At 44.7% G+C, this 19,241-nt stretch overlaps 1 protein-coding gene across 3 annotated transcripts in view; it reads right to left on the bottom strand.

Annotated features, from left to right (window-relative positions):
• The window catches only part of UVRAG (UV radiation resistance associated), a 134,081-nt gene that overhangs the window by 113,238 nt on the left and 1,602 nt on the right, over positions 1-19,241 (bottom strand). For all 3 annotated transcript variants that reach the window (XM_053385420.1, XM_053385419.1, XM_053385417.1), the window contains exons 2-6: positions 11,099-11,216; positions 7,563-7,597; positions 6,345-6,506; positions 5,279-5,353; positions 2,757-2,842 (exon numbers count right to left, since the gene is read on the bottom strand). In XM_053385420.1, the coding sequence (XP_053241395.1) occupies positions 2,757-2,842; positions 5,279-5,353; positions 6,345-6,506; positions 7,563-7,597; positions 11,099-11,216 (476 nt within the window). The remainder of the gene's footprint in view (positions 1-2,756; positions 2,843-5,278; positions 5,354-6,344; positions 6,507-7,562; positions 7,598-11,098; positions 11,217-19,241) is intronic.

Below are 19,241 nucleotides of genomic sequence, written 5' to 3'. Positions count from 1 at the left end.
ACCTCGGGTTAAGAACTTTGCTTCAGGATGAGAACAGAAATCGTGCTCCGGCAGCAGGGCGGCAGCAGCAGGAGGCCCCATTAGCTAAAGTGGTGCTTCAGGTTAAGAACAGTTTCAGGTTAAGAACGGACCTCCGGAACGAATTAAGTACTTAACCCGAGGTACCACTGTATTTCTCAAAATGAGGCATGTAGAACCTGACATAGCATTCCAGGTGAGGTCAGACTAGTACAGAAGCAAGTGGGATTATTTCTCATGTCTTGGAAACTACGAGTCTATTAATGCAACTAAATATCACACCATCATGTGGTTGAATATACAGGCACCATCATTTTCACATGTACAGTGGTGCCTCGCAAGACGAAATTAATTCGTTCCGCAAGTTTTTTCTTCTTGCGAGTTTTTTGTCTTGCGAAGCACGGTTTCCCATAGGAATGCACTGAAAATCAATCAATGCGTTCCTATGGAAACCGCCTTCAGACCAGGTCCGGGGACAGTCTGTCCCCCGACCTCTTCTGAAGGCTGGGGGGGGGGAGGGCTTTTCTTCCCACCGCCAGCCTTCAGAAGGCTGTTCTGAAGGCTGGCGGTGGGAAGAAAAGCCCTTCTCCCCACCTCCCGCCCCGCAAGCTCCGGGGACAGGAGGGCTTCGCTGCCGACCCCCAGCATTTTAAAAGCCCCCGGGACAGCGGAGACTTCTCCACTGTCCCGGGGCGATCTTAAAATGCTGGCGGGCGGCAGCGAAGCCTTCGCTGCCGACCCCCAGCATTTTAAAAGCCCCCGGGACAGCGGAGGTCTTCTGAAGGCAGGCGGTGGGCGAAAGTCTTTGCTCCCCCCCCCCCCCCGCCTGCCTTCAAAAGCCGTCCGGGATAGCGGAGAAACGCGCTGCGCTTCTCCGCTATCCCGGGAAGGCAAGCGGGGGGGGAGCAAAGACTTTTGCCCCCCGCCGGCCTTCAGAAGAGGTCCAGGACCTCTTCTGAAGGCCGGCGGTGGGCGAAAGTCTTTGCTCCCGACGGCCAGCATTTTAAAAGCGGTCCAGGATAGCGGGAAAGCGCAGCGCGCTTCCCTGCTATCCCGGACCGCTTTTAAAATGCTGGCGGTGGGGAGCAAAGCCTTTCGGCCCCCGCCGGCCTTCCTGGACCTCTTCTGAAGGCCGGAGGGGGGGCGAAAGGCTTTGCTCCCCACCGCCAGCATTTAAAAGAGGTCCCCGGAGATTTCCCTATGGGCTTTCTTCTTGCGAAGGAAGCCCATAGGGAAATTCGTCTTGTGGAACGACTCAAAAACTGAAAACTCTTTCGTCTTGCGAGTTTTTCGTTTTGCGAGGCGTTCGTCTTGCGAGGCACCACTGTACTGCCATGACAGGGATGCTTCTTCCTACGACCTGCGTGTTTGCTTTGGGAGGGGGTTTGGGGGTGGGTTGCTGAGGAGCAGGACTTTGCATTTGCCTTCTGAACCTGATGCTGTTTGTATCAAAATGTAGCAAACAAGGCTGAGAAAGACTCAAGACTTTGGAGAACTGTTACAGTGGTCCAGCCTTGCCAACCTTAAGAGGTTTTGGTCTACAACTCCTATCAGACACTGGCTGGGGCTGATGAGAGCCATAGTCCAAAGCATGTGGAGCCCATCAGGCTGGCAAAGGCTGAACTATAGCCTATGCAGACAATACTTTGCTAGGTGGGCCAAAATTGTGATCCAACAAGAGGCCCTTTAATATTATTTTTGCAGAAATTCACTGAGCGCTCTCAAGTGCAAAGACCCACCTAAGTACCACTTGAGATTCCAACCCATATTTCTGCTCCCCAGAGTGTGCAACTGAAGTGTCGAACTTGCAGCCACTGGTAGCAGAGATGGCCAAACTAAAACACTTATATTTGCTAGAACTTATCGTTCGATAAGGGACGCGGGTGGCGCTGTGGGTAAAAGCCTCAGCGCCTAGGGCTTGCCGATCAAAAGGTCGGCGGTTCGAATCCCCGCAGCGGGGTGCGCTCCCGTTGTTCGGTCCCAGCGCCTGCCAACCTAGCAGTTCGAAAGCACCCCCGGGTGCAAGTAGATAAATAGGGACCGCTTACTAGCGGGAAGGTAAATGGCATTTCCGTGTGCGGCTCTGGCTCGCCAGAGCAGCAATGTCACGCTGGCCACGTGACCCGGAAGTGTCTCCGGACAGCGCTGGCCCCCGGCCTCTTGAGTGAGATGGGCGCACAACCCTAGAGTCTGTCAAGACTGGCCCGTACGGGCAGGGGTACCTTTACCTTTATCGTTTGATACTGGGGGAGTGAAAGAAAGAAACAGCAGCAAAGAATCGAGTATTATGCTACTAATATGCATCATTACAACACCAGGCAAACACTGGAGACAAGACTACTATTCATCTGAGAAGCACAGCTGGTCTTGTGCTAACACAGGCCATCCCCCACCACACTGTTCGTTTTAGTATGACATTTCCATCTTCTCCAGTGGTGGTGGTGGGAAAATCTTCACCAGTTAACTCCACCCACAGTAAACACAACTCTCTCAAAGTTTTACTGTAGAAGGAACAGGTCTGCAGTAATCCTAAGGAGCATCAAGGTTAGACTTGCAAGATCATGTACTAGGAGTTGAGAATCACCATCCAGGCGTCTTCACAACAATGCTATATGCACAATCATGGACATGATGGGGAAACCTCTTGAAAAGCTATGCACGTTCAGCCTACTGACAGTGATGCTTTTTATATCACTATCTGTGCCAACAATTCTATTTCAGGATTTAAAATGAGTTACCTCAGCAAAGAGAAGACGTCGTATGAGTTGCGGACACAGTTCTGATCCACCTGGAGGAGGTTATTCTTCTGGGTTCCTGAGAGGCCCTTAAAGGCAAACAGGTTAGCTGATTAATTGCTTTTTATAACACTGAAATTAGGTCCCATTTCCCTATTAAAGGCCTTTTTACATTTTTTCTTCTTCTTCCACAAGGGTATCTAGGTATCTTGAAGTCATCTGCTTAAGACTGCCCACCTCTTATGCTTATCTCAGTTGCTAAATGAAAACACTTCTTTGAAACGAGCCCTGTAGGGCACCACCAGGCCAAAAAGGGAGTTCAAGGGAAAAAATTAATTATCTGCAGCTTAAGTATAAACAGCAGTTCCCATGCTGCCTAAGGAAAGCGCGGAAAGAATTTCCTTTTTTAATCTGCTTAGCGGATCAATATATGCAATGGTGTAATTCCTGCCCCCCTCCCCCCGCCGCAAGTATTTTCCCACCAGAGAAGAAAGTGCTTGGGAATGGTGGGGCATAAATGAAGGAGTCAATAGCAGAGGAATCTCTCAAAAGCCCAACTGCTCACTGCTTCTGAAAGAATCCCCACATGCTGCTGAGCCAGGAAGCTACACCCATATTCAATACAACATAGGGACCACTTGAAGGGGGAACCACACATCCAATAATAAAATAAGGCTATTGAAAATGCTCCAAGCTTTATCATACAAGTTTTTTTCTCAGTTACCGTATTTTTCGCTCTATTAGACACACCTAGTTTTTAGGGGAGGAAAACAAGAAATAAAAAAGCAATGCAAAGCATTCTGAGCTAAGAGGAAGCGCTCCTCCATCTTCGCTCAGGAGGCCTTGAGGGTCTATCCCTGAAGCCAGGAGAGCAAGAGGAATCGGTGCACACCGATCCCTCTTGCCCTCCTGGCTTCAGTGAAAGCAAGCCTCCTGGCTTTCCCCTGACCTCCTGCAAGAGCTGTGCACTCTTTAAAGGGAGCACGGCTCTTGGGGGCTTTTCTGGGAAGTGGGGGAAGGGACAGAGCCGCGCATCTCCCGCAAAAGCCAGGGATAGCCGTGCGAAGCTAGAACAGCTAGAGGGAGCACTGCGTTGTCCTGGCTTCTTGTTTAGCCGCGTGTAGCCTCTCCTGGCTGTGGAGGCTGTGGGCAGCTAAACAAGAAGCTAGGACAGCCAGCGGGATCCCTGCGATCCCACTGGCTGTCCTGGCTTCTTGCTTGGCCGCCCGCAGCCTCTCCTGGGCAAGGGGAGCCTTCATCCCCTGCCCGCAAGAGGCTGCGCGTGGCTAAGGCTCCCCCAAGAGCCGCACTCCCTTTAAAGAGCGTGCAGAGTGTGTGTGTGTGTGGCTCTTGGGGGCTTTTCCCAAGGAGGGAGAAGGGCAGCCCTTCTGCCTCCTTGGGGAAAAGCCCCCAAGAGCCGCACACACACTCCATGCGCTCTTTAAAGGGAGCGCTGAACAGAGCCTCCCGCCTGCATTCGCTCCATAAGATGCACACACATTTCCCCTTACTTTTTAGGAGGGGAAAAGTGTGTCTTATAGAGTGAAAAATACGGTATATATGAGGCTCATACCAGCTCGCTCAGCCCTACTTCTTTTTTTATTCCCACAGCTCCTCCAACCCCAATTTTACATGAGCTATAAAATAAGAACAGCTTGCCTAAGGATTGTAGCTGCATTTTGAACTGGAAGTTGAGTGCTCCACAAACTGGAAATGCTTCTATGCGCACAATCTCCACAGATCTTAACATGGGCCTTTGGCTCTCCCCTTCAGATTCCAAATGTAATGAGCAAGTACGCCCATACGCACCCATTCATTTAATTAGTAGCTGTAGGAAGTCTCCAAGTTCCACTTTTGATTAAAAGCAGCTCAGCAAAACTGTTTGAAACCCATGATCTTCCAAAAGGTAAAATATATCAAAATTATCTCCCCTGTGAATACAGTGCATTATGCTAACCCTGCCTTCGTAAACTGATCCGGTGACTTTGGCAAGATCCACATCTCAGGTAGAAAGGCCAGAAACTTCTATCCAGTAGCCGTCACACATAATTGTAAGAAATACCGTATTGGCCCAAATATAAGCTGCACCCGAATATAAGCCACACCTTTAAAATTCAAGGCGGGGAAAGAAAAAAAAGGACAATACCCGAATATAAGCCGCTCCCTTAAAATTCCGCAGGCACTCACACCCGTTCCGTTTTACCGTATCTCTGTTTCAGCAGCGATATCGTAAAAGCCAGTTTTTGTAAGGTCACGAATTTAAGCCACACTTTAACTTTTCACAGTCGGATTTTGGGGGGAAAGTGAGGCTTATATTCAGGCCAATATGGTATTCAGCTCTCTGAGCTATCACCCAGAGAGGCTTCATGCCAAACCAACAGACTTATTTTTTAATGGTAACTGAGGTGGTCTTCCCTAGAGGGATTACTATATAAGTTCCAATCTGTGGCTTACCTGTAGCTCCCATGTGAAAAATTGAAGCCTATATACAACACTAATGACATATGCAATATATGTATCCTTACCTTTTGTTCGTATGAGGCTCCGTAATAGCCATCGTTCAGCCCAAAAATAATTTCATTTGGGCTACGAGCATGTATCTGTTAATTGAAACAGTGCCATAGATTCAGTGAAGTTGATTTTGAATTTCATTAGTTCTCCTAGCAGTTAAGGTAACATTCATTACAGGAATAATCAGTTTACAGACTTTCTTCAATTATCCAAGGTCACTATCTGCCCAACAGAGGTGGGGAATGTGGAATATGGTCCCAGGCATTCACTTCCCGGACCAAATGTCACAAAATGCAAACACAGAAGCAAATATTGTGACAACTTAAAAGACTAAAAAGAAATAAAAATTGCAGCCTAGGTTTTCCTGGGTCCGAGCCTACTTCACAAAAGTTAAATCCAAAAAACAAAACTAAAAAGGTTAGTCTAAAAAGAAGATACAAAATGAAACAAAATATACACATTTGACTTCCGATTAGACTCATTGTGTTATTATTTCTACTATGTTTTCTTTTTCCTTTCTCCCACTTCCCCCCCTTCTTCTTCCTCTTTTTTCTTTTTTGTGCCTCCTTTCTTGGTCTTTCTCTCTTTAATTTGTTAAGAAAGAGATAAAGAGATAAAAGTGTAATACGAAAACTTCAATAAGTTAAAAGTGATGTTGTGTAATTTTTCTATTACTATTTATATATTGTTAAAATTGGTTAATTGTAATGAATTGATGTAGCAGTTACTGTGGTTTTTTCCTTTGTTATTGTTGAATTCTAAATAAAGTATTATTCTTTTTTTAAAAAAGAAGAAGATACAAAGCACTGCAGTAAACATGAAGGCTAATCTTTTGAAACCTGGCAAAGTGTAAAATTACTGAACCATGATTAAGTCAACCATTCACCAGTGCGGAGGGCCAGTTGTCAAGATGAGCAACAGAATCTCACTGTCCCATTACAATTTTGTCCGGCATTTATTAACTTTGTCCTTAAAATGATACTTAGGAGATCTGTTGAGATAGCCCAACAAGAACAGATGTCTGCTGAAACTTCCTCTAACTAGCCAACCCAAGGTAAAAGCAGCATGTTTTTATTTTACCTGCTGGCCCACATATCTGAGTCCATCGAGATTGACCTTCCACTCTATCAGCAGCTGATGGGTGTCATTCTTGCCACCCCATATCCTCACCACAAAGCAGGAAACGGATGTATCGAGGCGATCGGGCATAAGACCAAAGTCAAGACTTCGCCATGTTGGGTTCTGTTGTTGTGAAACGAGAGAGACAGCTACAGTATACTGAAAATGTTCAAGGTTTTACCTGACCATGCATTAAGCTGCCTTATACCAAGACAGACAGACCGTTGATTCATTTAGTCCAATGCTTTTAAAAGAATGTGCTCTATCTAGCAGCCCCAACACAGCCATGCAATGGTGCCTATGAAAGTTTCCAACGCCCATGAAGTTTCTGCACTCCACACACACACACAACTCTCTAGTTTTCTACAGTAAGATAGGCCCTAGAGCAGAAAGTGAACTGGGAGGGAAAATGCTCTGAAAGGAACAGATTAAGGTGGCTGAAGAGGAGGGGATAGATGGGAAGGAGGGGAAGGGAAGGCATACCTCGGGTTGTGAATGTGATCCGTGTGGGAGGCACGTTCGCAACCCGCAGTGTTCACAACCCTCTGCGCACGTGTATGACGTGATTCGGTGCTTTTGCACATGCACGTGACGTCATTTTGTGTTTGTGCGCATGCGCGAGCACCGAAACCCGGAAGTAACCTGTTCCGGTACTTCCAGGTTCGGCGCGGTCCACAACCCGAAAACGCGCAACCCGCAGCGTTCGTAATCTGAGGTATGACTGTATAGGTGGTGAATTGGATGTGATTGGCAGGTAGGCAAGATCCTGGGTTCCCCCACTTTTGGTGGGACACTCCAATTGATGAACAGGGCCTATCAATCCTTTGACATCACTGATATTCATGCTATAAAGGAAAATATAAGGCCAGCTAAGAGAAGAGACTACCAGAGCATGCACAGTCACCAAACATTTATTCCAAGTTTTAACAGTGTTTTAAACTCTGACCAGAAGCAGCTCTGTGTTTACATGACAGGAAACAAAGCCTCGTTCAACTGCCCTAAAAAAACTAATGCCAGTCTCCGGTTTAACGCAGCGACGCACGCAGCTTGCCAACTTGCACATAATGCCAAATGGAAACATTGAGACAGTTTGAACAATGTTTCACTCAAATATCTAGACATTTTGGAGAAAAGATTAATCTGGAACTTTGCTGAAGCCTCACAGTGAAGGCAACTTACCAGAGAATTCTTTATCACTTCACTCTTATAAAATTCTAGAAAAGGAAACAAAATTAAAGAGAGCATTAGAGATCAGACTGTGCAGGTCTGGGATACAGAGCAGATACTTACACTATGGATAAAGATTTTTAAATTTGTATGAAAGGTAACTCACATACCAAAAAAATCATTTTATTCTAGGGAGAAACTTGATAAGGATTCGTTCAAAATAATAATGAATGACCCTTATGGAAAATAAGCTGCCCTGACTATGAAGAAGGGGAACGTGGTGCCAGGGGACACATGGTGCCAGGGGAATGGGAATCACAGGCGGCCAGAAAATCCATCACTGCCACATTATGATGGCACCAAAAAGAGAAAGGAAATGGCAGGCTGAACGCAGTGTAAACAGACAAACCTGCAGGATTCAATGTGGATGTGGAAGGGGGCACTAGCAGCCTAAGTGAGAGTCCGCTTTTACAAATATATTTCAGGAGCTGAAAATGCCAAGGTTTAAAATAAATAAAAAAATAGGCATGCACGCACAGAGCACTGGAATTAGGTTCATTTTAGGTCTACTGAACTGCAAACTTAAATACTACTGCAGAACAGTTGCTTGGCTTTTATTCCAGAAGGCAGGCAGTGCCTCAAAGAAGAATGTTCATTTGCTTGAGCCAGACGTTAGTTTAAGCTAAAATTATTTGGCTACTAGGAACAAAAACCCCTACCCGCTTTTGTCACATTATTTTTTTTTTAATGTGAGGAAACAGATTAAACCTGAAAACCTATACAGATTTACCTAAGAGAAATGCCCATTTAACACAGTGGGACTGTGTTAAGAGTAAATATGGATAAGAGCAGTTCCACTGAATGAGACCAGAGGCCTCTCTAGTCCAGCATTCTCTTCTCACAGTGGCCACGAAAAAGGGCAACAGATGTCTCCCACTTGTGCATGCCAGCTATGTATTCAGGAGCATACTGTCTCCAATGCTGGAGGTAATATAAAGCCATCGTAACGAGCGGCATAGGATTGTTCTCTAAGGAACCAGAAGTTAGATATACTTCAGATATACCAGCCTCGGTCCAGTATATCTGAAGGAGCGTCTCCACCCCCATCGTTCTACCCGGACACTGAGGTCCAGCACCGAGGGTCTTCTGGCGGTTCCCTCACTGAGAGAAGCCAAGTTACAGGGAAGCAGGCGGAGGGCCTTCTCGGTAGTGGCACCTTCCCTGTGGAACGTCCTCCCACCAGATGTCAAAGAGAACAACAACTACCAGACTTTTAGAAGACATCTGAAGGCAGTTCTGTTTAGGGAAGCTTTTAATGTTTGATGCATTGCACTGTTTTAAATTTTTATTTTTTTTTGGAAGCCGCCCAAAGTGGCTGGGGAATAAATAATAAATTATTATTATTATATTATTATTATTAGAGTGAGTGCATGGCCAAGATATGATCTTTCAGGTCCAACGCTCTACACCATACTATTTTACCACATACCTACTTGGCGGAATGGAAAAATCTGCAAAAATAAATATAAAAATGGGAGTTTATAATGAAACAAGTGAGCCTGACACTACTATGCAAAACGTACACTGTTTCTACTTTTTCTGAGCAAAACATTTACATTTTCCATGTGCAGAAACTGAATCTTTTCAGCTCCAAATATAAGCATGCTACATTATTGTATTTTAGGAAGGGGGGAATCAAATTTATCCAAAATGTCAAACGATGACATTGCAACATATTCTACAAATACTGCTTAAAGTAACCATTCCAAGAGGAACAATCCCTGGAATAATTTCCTAGCTTCACTTCAGTATCATTTTTGAGGCTTTGAAAAAAGTAGCTCCTCCACCCTGAATTGAAAAGATTGTTCAGGAAGAGTCTCTTTAAAAGGACAAACTGCTAGGGTTACTGCCTCAGCAGCTCCAGTCTCCTATCTTTCAGTTCTTTGGTGTGAGAGCTGGTGTGAGAGGGAATATTCAGGCCTCAATCCTGCCACAGAATCCAGCGGCAAAGACTATGAACGCAAACACTGAGGTCGTATTCTGGATTCTTAATGGTAGTTCAAAGCTTAGCTACCATGGAGATAAGCACCTTAGAAAAATATTAAGAAAGACTGGGCAGAGTCTGGGGACAGGTCAGAGGAACAGGGGTGGCACGGCATAAATTCTTTGTGTCCACAGCAGCCAGGAAAGCGAATTGCAGCTGCCTGCAACAGCTTGATGAACTTTCATCTACTTGCCAGTATACAGAGGCAGGGAGATCAGAGCACAGAAACAGGTGTAAACACCCAAAGACATCGTACACTAAGCGGTAAAGTTAAAGGTAAAGGTACCCCTGCCCGTACGGGCCAGTCTTGACAGACTCTAGGGTTGTGCGCCCATCTCACTCAAGAGGCCGGGGGCCAGCGCTGTCCGGAGACACTTCCGGGTCACGTGGCCAGCGTGACAAGCTGCATCTGGCGAGCCAGCGCAGCACACGGAAACGCCGTTTACCTTCCCGCCAGTAAGTGGTCCCTATTTATCTACTTGCACCCGGGGGTGCTTTCGAACTGCTAGGTTGGCAGGCGCTGGGACCGAGCAACAGGAGTGCACCCCGCCGTGGGGATTCGAACCGCTGACCTTTCGATCGGCAAGCCCTAGGCGCTGAGGCTTTTACCCACAGCGCCACCCGCCGTCCCTAAGCGGTAAATGGACATCTGTTAATCCTTTTGTAGCTACTATTGTGGCTGTTGAGAGTGATCAAGCTATAAGGTTTCTTGGGGATTAGTAAAACGGACTTGGGTTGCAAAGTACAGAATTCAATCAGAGCAGAATCTGAAGGATTTCAGTTTTTTTAAAAGTTTCACTTTCGAAGATTAGGAAAGTCTAAAACTTCACTGATCAGGATTCAACACTTCCTACACTTTCTCTAGCCCAGACAGCATCAACTCCCTAGGAACACATACACGCACATAGCAAGACTTATTTTCCCTCCTTCTTTGAATCAGATTTGGCCTTGTGAGACCAAGATTCAAACACTAGCTCTGCCAAGAAGTCACTGGGTGGTCCATAAATGTCAAGCCAAAACTGAACAAGAGATAAGGAACAAGAGATGCTGAAACCAGCCACCCCAAACATCCTTCTCCTGCTCTCCCCTGGCCTGTGATGGACAAAGTATTGTTTTCTTACTATGGTTTTCCCTCTTTTACTTCCTTGCTTGCCCCTTGCAAAGTGCAATTCATGCTGCAATCATGTCACATGAACTGATTTGCACCAGCAGACATTACCAGGCTATCTAGTTTCAGCCTAAGCATTAACCTAGAGCAGAGCTTTCCAAACTGTGTGTCACGACACGTTAGCGTGTCGGCTGCAGTGTGTAGGTGTGTCATGCGAACGCTCTTATAAGGGGTTAGTTTAACCTCCGGCTTGTTAGTAAAACTAAATTACTGTGTCGCGAAATGATGCATGTCTAAAAAGTGCGCCACCAACATGAAAAGTTTGGAAAACTGTGATTAGATCATATAAGGACAAAGAAAGAGAGAGAGAAATTATGGGAACTGGCTTACATGTACCTTTACATATCTTTGCATTATTACACAAGTGAAGAGTGAAGTAGGTGTCCAGGAGACGATAGCCATTCCTATTAACAATGTTCCGTGCTGCTATGTTCCGCAGGTGACGAAGACGCCGCTGCAAAGAAACATTTAACAAATTTTTAAGAATGGAAGTGGCAACATAAGCATGGTTATGAAAATGCACAACATACATTATAACAAAATTAGGACAGTCTTTGTTACGTAATTCATTCAACATGTAAAAACTGCATTTTAATTCAAGTAAAACGTAATTTTATTCTCCTAACTTTAGCATGTTTCACAGCACCGTACACCTCTTTGACCTCTAATTTTCCCTTAAAGTACTGAAGCACAGGATTTCAACTTCTCACAGGTTTTCAAATTTCTTAGGGTTCCTCAAGAGTGCCACCAACCATACCCAAATGTTGCCAAACATTCCTTATCGGGGCCAGAAATGATGCGAGTTGTAGTGAGGCAACATCAGAAGGGCACCACACTGGCTAACCCTAGACTAGAGCATTGTGCCAATTATCAGAGCGGCACTCTCAGCCCCAGTGGATTTGACTTGCTGCACATTTACTGAAAACATTAGCCACCCCTGGGTGCATCTCACAAACCAACACTGAAGCTGAAGTAAGCCAAAGAGCAGAAGAAATATTTTGTCTGTTTTCTATGTACACAAGGACGGAACCACCAGGATGTTGCAGAGTAGGGGCTCGTCCAGACTTCTAGTTGCACCACCCTTCCCAGGAAAACTCCATGTTTTACCATGCTAACGGCAGTCCATGGAAAATTTGAATGCCGTTTGTTCTGAATCAGCGGTATAACACGGGTTTTCCCAGAGAAAGCACCGGGAGAGCAACAACAACAAAATCCCACTTGGACTTGTGCCTAGAAACACAGCACAGAAGGAAGTCTGGTTGAGCCCTAAGAGTCCCGTTTATCTTTTGCCTTTTGCCTGGAGGAACCTCACATAAGCAGTGCAAACCCTTTCAGCCCCTCAAGCTTATCCCCTACCTACGCTTCAAGGCTCTCCTTTCAGGGGTTGCCACTTCCTCAAACCATTTCCTGAACTACTCTGTCCTCACTTTCCACCACCAGGTTTCAACTAAGTGTTCCAGAATAACAGAAGGGGGATTACCCAGCTTCAGAAAGCTGGTGGGGTGTACAATCTGTAGAGGGTGAACTCAGAACTCCTATAATCTCATGAAGAGGATTCCAGAAGCAACATATAGGCTTACAAAGTAAGTGCTAGAGAAGCTTCTGGGGTATCTTCTTTGGCAATTTGTGCCTTGAAGTATCAGATTCTTCTAGGCATTTCCCCTGTATTGTTCATATTACACTAGAGTCACCATTTGGCAGGCTACGAGGACCTGAAGCTGAAAAGTTAAGACGGAGCGCTTTCTTTGTAATTCAGCCGTAGTAAACACAATGTTCCATCATCTGTAAAATGCAGAGGCTATCAATACAAAAAACTCTTTCTGCACTGGATGGATGCGGATGCCGGACAAGGGAAGCCTGGAGAATATCTGAGCCTGCAATTGATCCATGACTAACACCACACCACAGACTGACATCTTTAAGCTGCCCAAGTTACTGGTTGACAAGCTTTCCCTACCACTCTGACAACTAGCAACATGTAATGTGCCTGAATCTGAAGTCTGACTGGAACAACGCATGGTGAAATTCTACAGGGCACAAACTGTGGTTATCAAATAGCTAAGTAGTACAGCATGGTTTAGCTGCAATTATTATGGAACATTATCCTGTCTTCTGTTTGATGTGCAAAATGTGATTGCATCTGAAGAAAAACGAATTAGCCAGCGTTGCCATGGATATTAATATTCTCAACTGGTCCTTCTTTGCGTGTATTAATTTCATTATGCTTCATACTCCTGATTAATTTTACTGCCTATTAGAATATTTCTAATGTACAGTGCATGCTGAGAATTTGGTATTTTAACCTTAATCTCTTTGTGTGATTTTTCTAAATTAGTTATAGAAGGTTTGGACGTGAGAATTATAGAGCGGATTTACCAACAAAGCCTGGACAGCACTGCTACAGCCTACCTCCTTGCTTATTTGAAGACCTCAATCACTGTTCAAAAAAGTTTTTGTAAGTTGTAAAAAACAAGTTTCCAACCCCACAACTTTTAAGGCAACACAATTTGAATATTTAGATCTTCTAGGGATTCAAGCATGCAGAAGTACAGTACACCAACTGGTACCCAGATTGCTGAAGGTTATGACTTCCAGCTAAGCTCAACCCCAGCACCTCTTGATTAAACACTATCTGAAAGGAAGGAGGCACCAACCAAACTCACGGAACCTGCTTCTCACTGGCACATAAAGTCCCCATTCCTAAAGGCACAGAGGTTTCCCCATTGCAATCACAAAGAATTCCTAGGCCACAATGCTAAGCTCCCTCTCGTGCTTTTATGTTGTGCCAAAATGTCTTCGTAGTCACTACATAAGAAAGGCAAAAATCATGCCACCCAGTTTTACCACTTAATCCTGCAGAGTTGCAGAACTTATTTCCTGGAATTAAGGACAACTGTCTAGACCAACTGAAAATAGCTTTAGTTTAAATGACACTTACAGTGGTGCCTCGCAAGACGAAAAGAATCCGTTCCGCGATTCTCTTCGTCTAGCGATTTTTTCGTCTGGCGAAGCAACCCCATTAGCGGCTAAGAGGATTAGCGCTATTAGCGATTTAGCGGCTTAGTGGCTATTAAAGGATTAGCGGCTAAGCTGCTAAAAGGCTAGTAGTGGCTTAGCGGCTTTGAAAAAGGGGGGGAGCGGGGAAAAAATGGCGAGACTCACAAGACGTTTTCGTCTTGCGAAGCAAGCCCATAGGGAAATTCGTCTTGCGAAGCGCCTCCAAAACGGAAAACCCTTTCGTCTAGCGGGTTTTCCGTCTTGCGAGGCATTCGTCTTGCGGGGCACCACTGTATTATTGTGCTACTAAACATTCTTGTTGAACTTTCTTCGCGGCTTTGTAGAGGTAAGTGAAAATTTATAATGCAGCTTTGAATAACTGTTACTTTGTATAGGTGTTTGCTGATAAAAGTGCAGTACATTTCGGGTGAATTAACAAAGTTCTCATCATAGTAGCCAACTCCTTCTATTCATTTTTCCTCATGAATTGTGCCTCATACTAGTGTCAAATGTGTTGACTGCTGCGGTATCAGAGAGTCATGTTGGAGCATTTGCTTTCTCCCCTGGAGAAAGAAGTAAGGAAACCGGCAAAGTCTACTCCAACTCAGCATTCAGAATTCACTAGGGGGATTTTGCACCTGACTATCAGCAACTTGGTATGCGGGTGGCGCTGTGATCTAAACCACTGAGCCTAGGACTTGCCGATCAGAAGGGCAGCGGTTCGAATTCCCGCAACGGGGTGAGCTCCCCTTGTTCGGTCCCAGTTCATGCCAACCTAGCAGTTCGAAAGCGCATCAAAGTGCAAGTAGATAAATAGGTACCACTCTGGCGGGAAGGTAAATGGTGTTTCCATGCGCTGCTCTGGTTCGCCACAAGCGGCTTAGTCATGCTGGCCACATGACCCGGAAAAACTGTCTGCTGACAAATGTTGGCTCCCTCGGCCAGTAAAGCAAGATGAGTGCCGCAACCCCAGAGTCAGGGGTCCTTTACCTTTACCTTTTATCGGCAACTTGCAACCAAGTGAAGATGCCCAGGTGCCAGGATGGGACCTGATGTCTCCACCATGTGAAGGTGCATGGTTCTTGACTGTTTTCACACACTAGCAACACATCCTGCAGAATTCTATCCATTATATCTGCACAATCAGAATGAATTTCGGGCACTAAAAAGTCAAATTGAAAAATACAACTTTCGAGCTGTCTGACCCCAAAATGGCAAGTAAGCATTCCGTTTTGGCGACTGTAACCCTGGCTTAGGGAGGTATTTGGCACCTAGCTGATATATCTGAGTTTCTAACATGGCCCCACTATTGCTTTCAAAATCCCATGGATCTTAACAGACCAGAGGAACAGAAGTACAAATAAGCCCCAACTGGCAGGAGAGTTCAACTCACAGAAGATGCTGCAGTTCTAAACTAGGAATGCCAGAACCCTCTCCCAAGAAAGAATGTCCACTTTTTGCTTTCAAAGATGCTAACTCTAAGTTGCAGGAACTATCACAAAATGCAACCCTAAATAAGTGGGGCCTACTTCAGCAGAAGCATGCCTAGGACTGTGCTGCACATTTTCCACATGCAAATATTAGTGCAGTTAATAATAATAATAATTTATTATCTGTGCCCTGCCCATCTGGCCGGGTTAAAAAAAAGACCTTAGCAGGGAAATGAAAGTGGTACATATTGATGTCATACCTAGTTTCTACTCATATAAAAATTAGGAAAGCTGCTTTAGCAGAAAGCTATGAGTTTATTCATATATTCCACAGATTCCAAAAGCCTCCCACACCTTCCTGTGTCAAAAACAGTCCCTTGCCCAGATGCCAAACCACACAATTTTCTCTGTGGCCTACAATGTAGTTTGACAGCTGTCCTCACAAACACCAGAAAACAAAACAAAACAAGTCTGGATATCGTACAATTGTGAGGTTTGAGACAACTATCAATGTGCTTTGCTCCAGGCATAGCTACAAGCGAAGTTTTTTAACAACCCTCCTCTGGTCCATAACCTGCTAATGGCTTGAAGAAATTTACAGGACTCAAAAGTTAAGTAAGTAAACTGGCCGATTTCCAGCCAAGCAGAAGGCATTTAGAATGAAATCTCATTTCCTGTTAACAGAAAAAATAAAGGGATATGAAAGCTCCCTAGATACAAGAAAGCAAAGTTTACTATACTCTTCCATGTACACCAACACTTTCAACATGACATCTTGAAAGTCTTGTTATCCAACAAGCACCAGACAAAAAGGAGGACTTAACAGGTAAAAGTTCTACCCTGTTTTAAAACTAATGGGCTTCTTAGAAAACAACAAACAACAACAACCAAGAAATAAAAAGCCCTAACTACCATGTTAAGCAGACAATCACAGTTTCCTGCTCCAACCTGCTGACCCCAAGAATAGAACGCCTATGCCAAAGGATTTTGCAATCCTTGAATAGCCACAACAATATCTGCAGAAAAAGTTATGCCTACATCAATTTAGAGATGTCTAGTTCTATAATAGACAGTCATGTAACCCCCACAGATACTCAGGACATGAAATCCATTGCCACATGCAAGAAACCATGTTCCATCCAAAACTGGGGAAAAACAAAAAACAAAGGTAAGTGGCTCTAATGCAAGCAGTATTCTCTTTCACATTACCTGTACTGGTTTTTACAAAACAGGCAACACTTTCCCTTTCAGACATCAGTTTGAAATGTTGAGGCAGTGCAGAAAGCTAACTTGCTTGAGTGCAAGAACTACTCACGGTCCATAGTTGCAGCTGATGGAGATCTCAAATATTTACACTGTTGTATATTTACACTGTTGTATCTGCTTTGAAGTCAGCATATCTCAATGTTGTGTGTAGTATAGTGGTGTTGCAATCACTGTATAAGTACTTGTGTTCAGTTTGTACAGCAGAGCATAAAATTTAGGAGTCTTAAGCGTTCTCAGAACCAAGTTAGCATGGGCTGGCTGATTATAGCATGGCTACCACACGTGAAGATGAATGTGTGAACAAACCTTAGAGATCCATCTTGTGCTCAGACTACATTTGATGGCAAAGACTTGTGAACACTTCAACCAGAACTAAGGGAAAGCAACCGTGGAATGGGTTGTTTTTAAGTAGAAATGCATGACATCTGTCGAACAAGCATCCGAAAGCAGCTCTGCAACTTCTGAGAGATCAACTGACAGCAGCGTGACTGCTCCCAACATTTTTACTGAAATCCTTCCAAGGGGAATTGCGGCTATAAGGATGATTTGTTCCACTAGGCTCCCTAGTCACAGCCAATAGGAAAACAAAGATCTGTAAGAACCTCATTACCTCCTAAGATTCAGAAGTTTACATTCATTTTAATATAAAGACACATTTAATGCTTCACTGCTTATAATAATGCTTGTTGCTTGGAAGCGAAAACAAAATGTAATCCAAGTGAGCATCAAGGTTAATATGCTAATGGCTAATTGGGGACGTTCTGTTATTCTCGATTCTTTATGCTGTTTATAACTATTTCCTGCCCCAGAAATTCCAGCTTGTTCTCAATCGTTAGAACTAGATATTAACCAAGCAGCAGTGTTAAGGGAGGGGTAGTGCCACTGGTGGGGGACATGTTGGGCTCCTTCTGGGGTGGCTTGTCCACCTCTGGTCCCTCCACCCAGCACTCAGCTCACACCTGTGGCTCCTAGAAGCTGCCAGAATGTGACAGTGGCCACACCCAACAAACGGCTTCGACTGCTAGACCAAGTGAGGGTAAGCCAATGGGTCTCAAACTTCCAGTGAGTTTGAGACTTCCCCTGCATGTGAAGACAGGCGCCAACAAAGTGAGCAGACAAGGCCAATAGTGGGTCAAGAAAGTGGTAGCTGGGTTTCGTCAACCTGGGAAGGTAGCTTATCTAGAAGAAGGAAAACTGTTATCCTAATCCTCTGCTAGCTGCCTTGCAGGTTATCTTCAGGAGAAGGAAAGGCTAAGGAGTAAACCCTACACAAATCCAGAGTAAAGCCCCTAAGACAGTTGGATGGCGCCAGAAGGAGGCCCAACGTTCGCTGACGCCAAATGTCTTGCTCTGCTCTGGACCACATCAGCAAGGTAGGCTTTGTCATCTGGGCAGCCCAGGACCTCCATACATACTGCCCAGGCTTGCAGGGAACTAACTTTGGTGCTGCTTTGGTGGTTTCACCCCCAGAGGTGAACTCCATCGTCACTCGAGACCGATTGCCACAGAAATAGAGCTCATAAATAATAGGCAATGGTCAGGGAGATACTAGAGGTGCTGCATCTGAAAGCAAAAACCAAGCAGCTAACATACACCTGACTTGCCAGACTTTAAAGCAGAGACTCTGCCTAATCCTTTAAATCAGGGATAGGGAACTCAGGGCCCTTCAGATGTTACTGGACTGCAACTTCCATCACTCCTTACCAATGTAACACTGGCCAGGGCTGAAAGACACTGGTATCCAGAAAAACCTAGAGAGGAACAGGTTCCTCACTTAAGCTTTAAATGAAATCCTTGCAACTGTGGAGTAGGTAAGGGAGGAAAGTGGGATCAATCATAGAGTAAGTTGACCAGTACAGTGGTACCTCGGGTTAAGAACTTAATTCGTTCTGGAGGTCCATTCTTAACATGAAACTGTTCTTAACCTGAGGTATCACTTTAGCTAATGGGGCCTCCTGCTGCCGCCACACGATTTCTGTTCTCATCCTGAAGCAAAGTTCTTAACCCGAGGTACTATTTCTGGGTTAGCAGAGTCTGTAACCTGAAGCATCTGTAACCTGAAGCGTCTGTAACCTGAAGCATCTTGGCAAACTTTTAATGGTACACATGCATTCTCAAAGCATGCATGAAGGCACCAAGTGGCAGATTCTATTTCACAAAGCATGTTCCAAACAACAGAATGGAAAAAAAGGTATCTTTAGTCTGCCAACTGAATACATGTCAAGAGGACGGTGTTGAGAAACTGCACTGATCACCGAGCCCTTCCACCATTGAGTGAAGCAGAACTTCAAAAAGATAGCTGAGAGTAGCTGAGCTTTGAAGCTACAAACACACTATGCTATATTTAGGTAAACCATCAAACAGAACTGCAGATTTGCTTAAGCTCCGTGTCCCTTTCCAAACAAGCTTTACAGTACCACACAAGTCACATCAACAAGATCTTCACAAAAACATCCGTCAAGTAAACAAGAGGGAGGAGGAAGAATGTTAGAGTAAAGGGAGAAAAAAATGGCTCTCCTCTCATTTCCTTTATAATCAGGTAATTTTGGTTAAGAAAAAAATGTGCCACTTGAAGATGGTAAAAGAACACGCATCATCCAAACAAATGGCATTTTCATAACAAACCACCTATTGAGAGGCAAAATACCTCCTTAATGTATTCAAGAATAAAGAAGCCCTACATGAAAATAGGAAGCTTCCTCATACCAAGTCAGACCATTGAGTCCATCTAGTTGTCCATGGGGTCACGAAGAGTCAGACACGACTAAACAACAACAACAAGTTGT

The sequence above is a fragment of the Podarcis raffonei genome, chromosome 4, assembly GCF_027172205.1.
Source record: "Podarcis raffonei isolate rPodRaf1 chromosome 4, rPodRaf1.pri, whole genome shotgun sequence".
Classification (NCBI taxonomy): Eukaryota; Metazoa; Chordata; class Lepidosauria; order Squamata; family Lacertidae; genus Podarcis; species Podarcis raffonei.
Note: the sequence above shows the minus strand (reverse complement) of the source record. Positions and strands in the feature narration are given on the sequence as shown.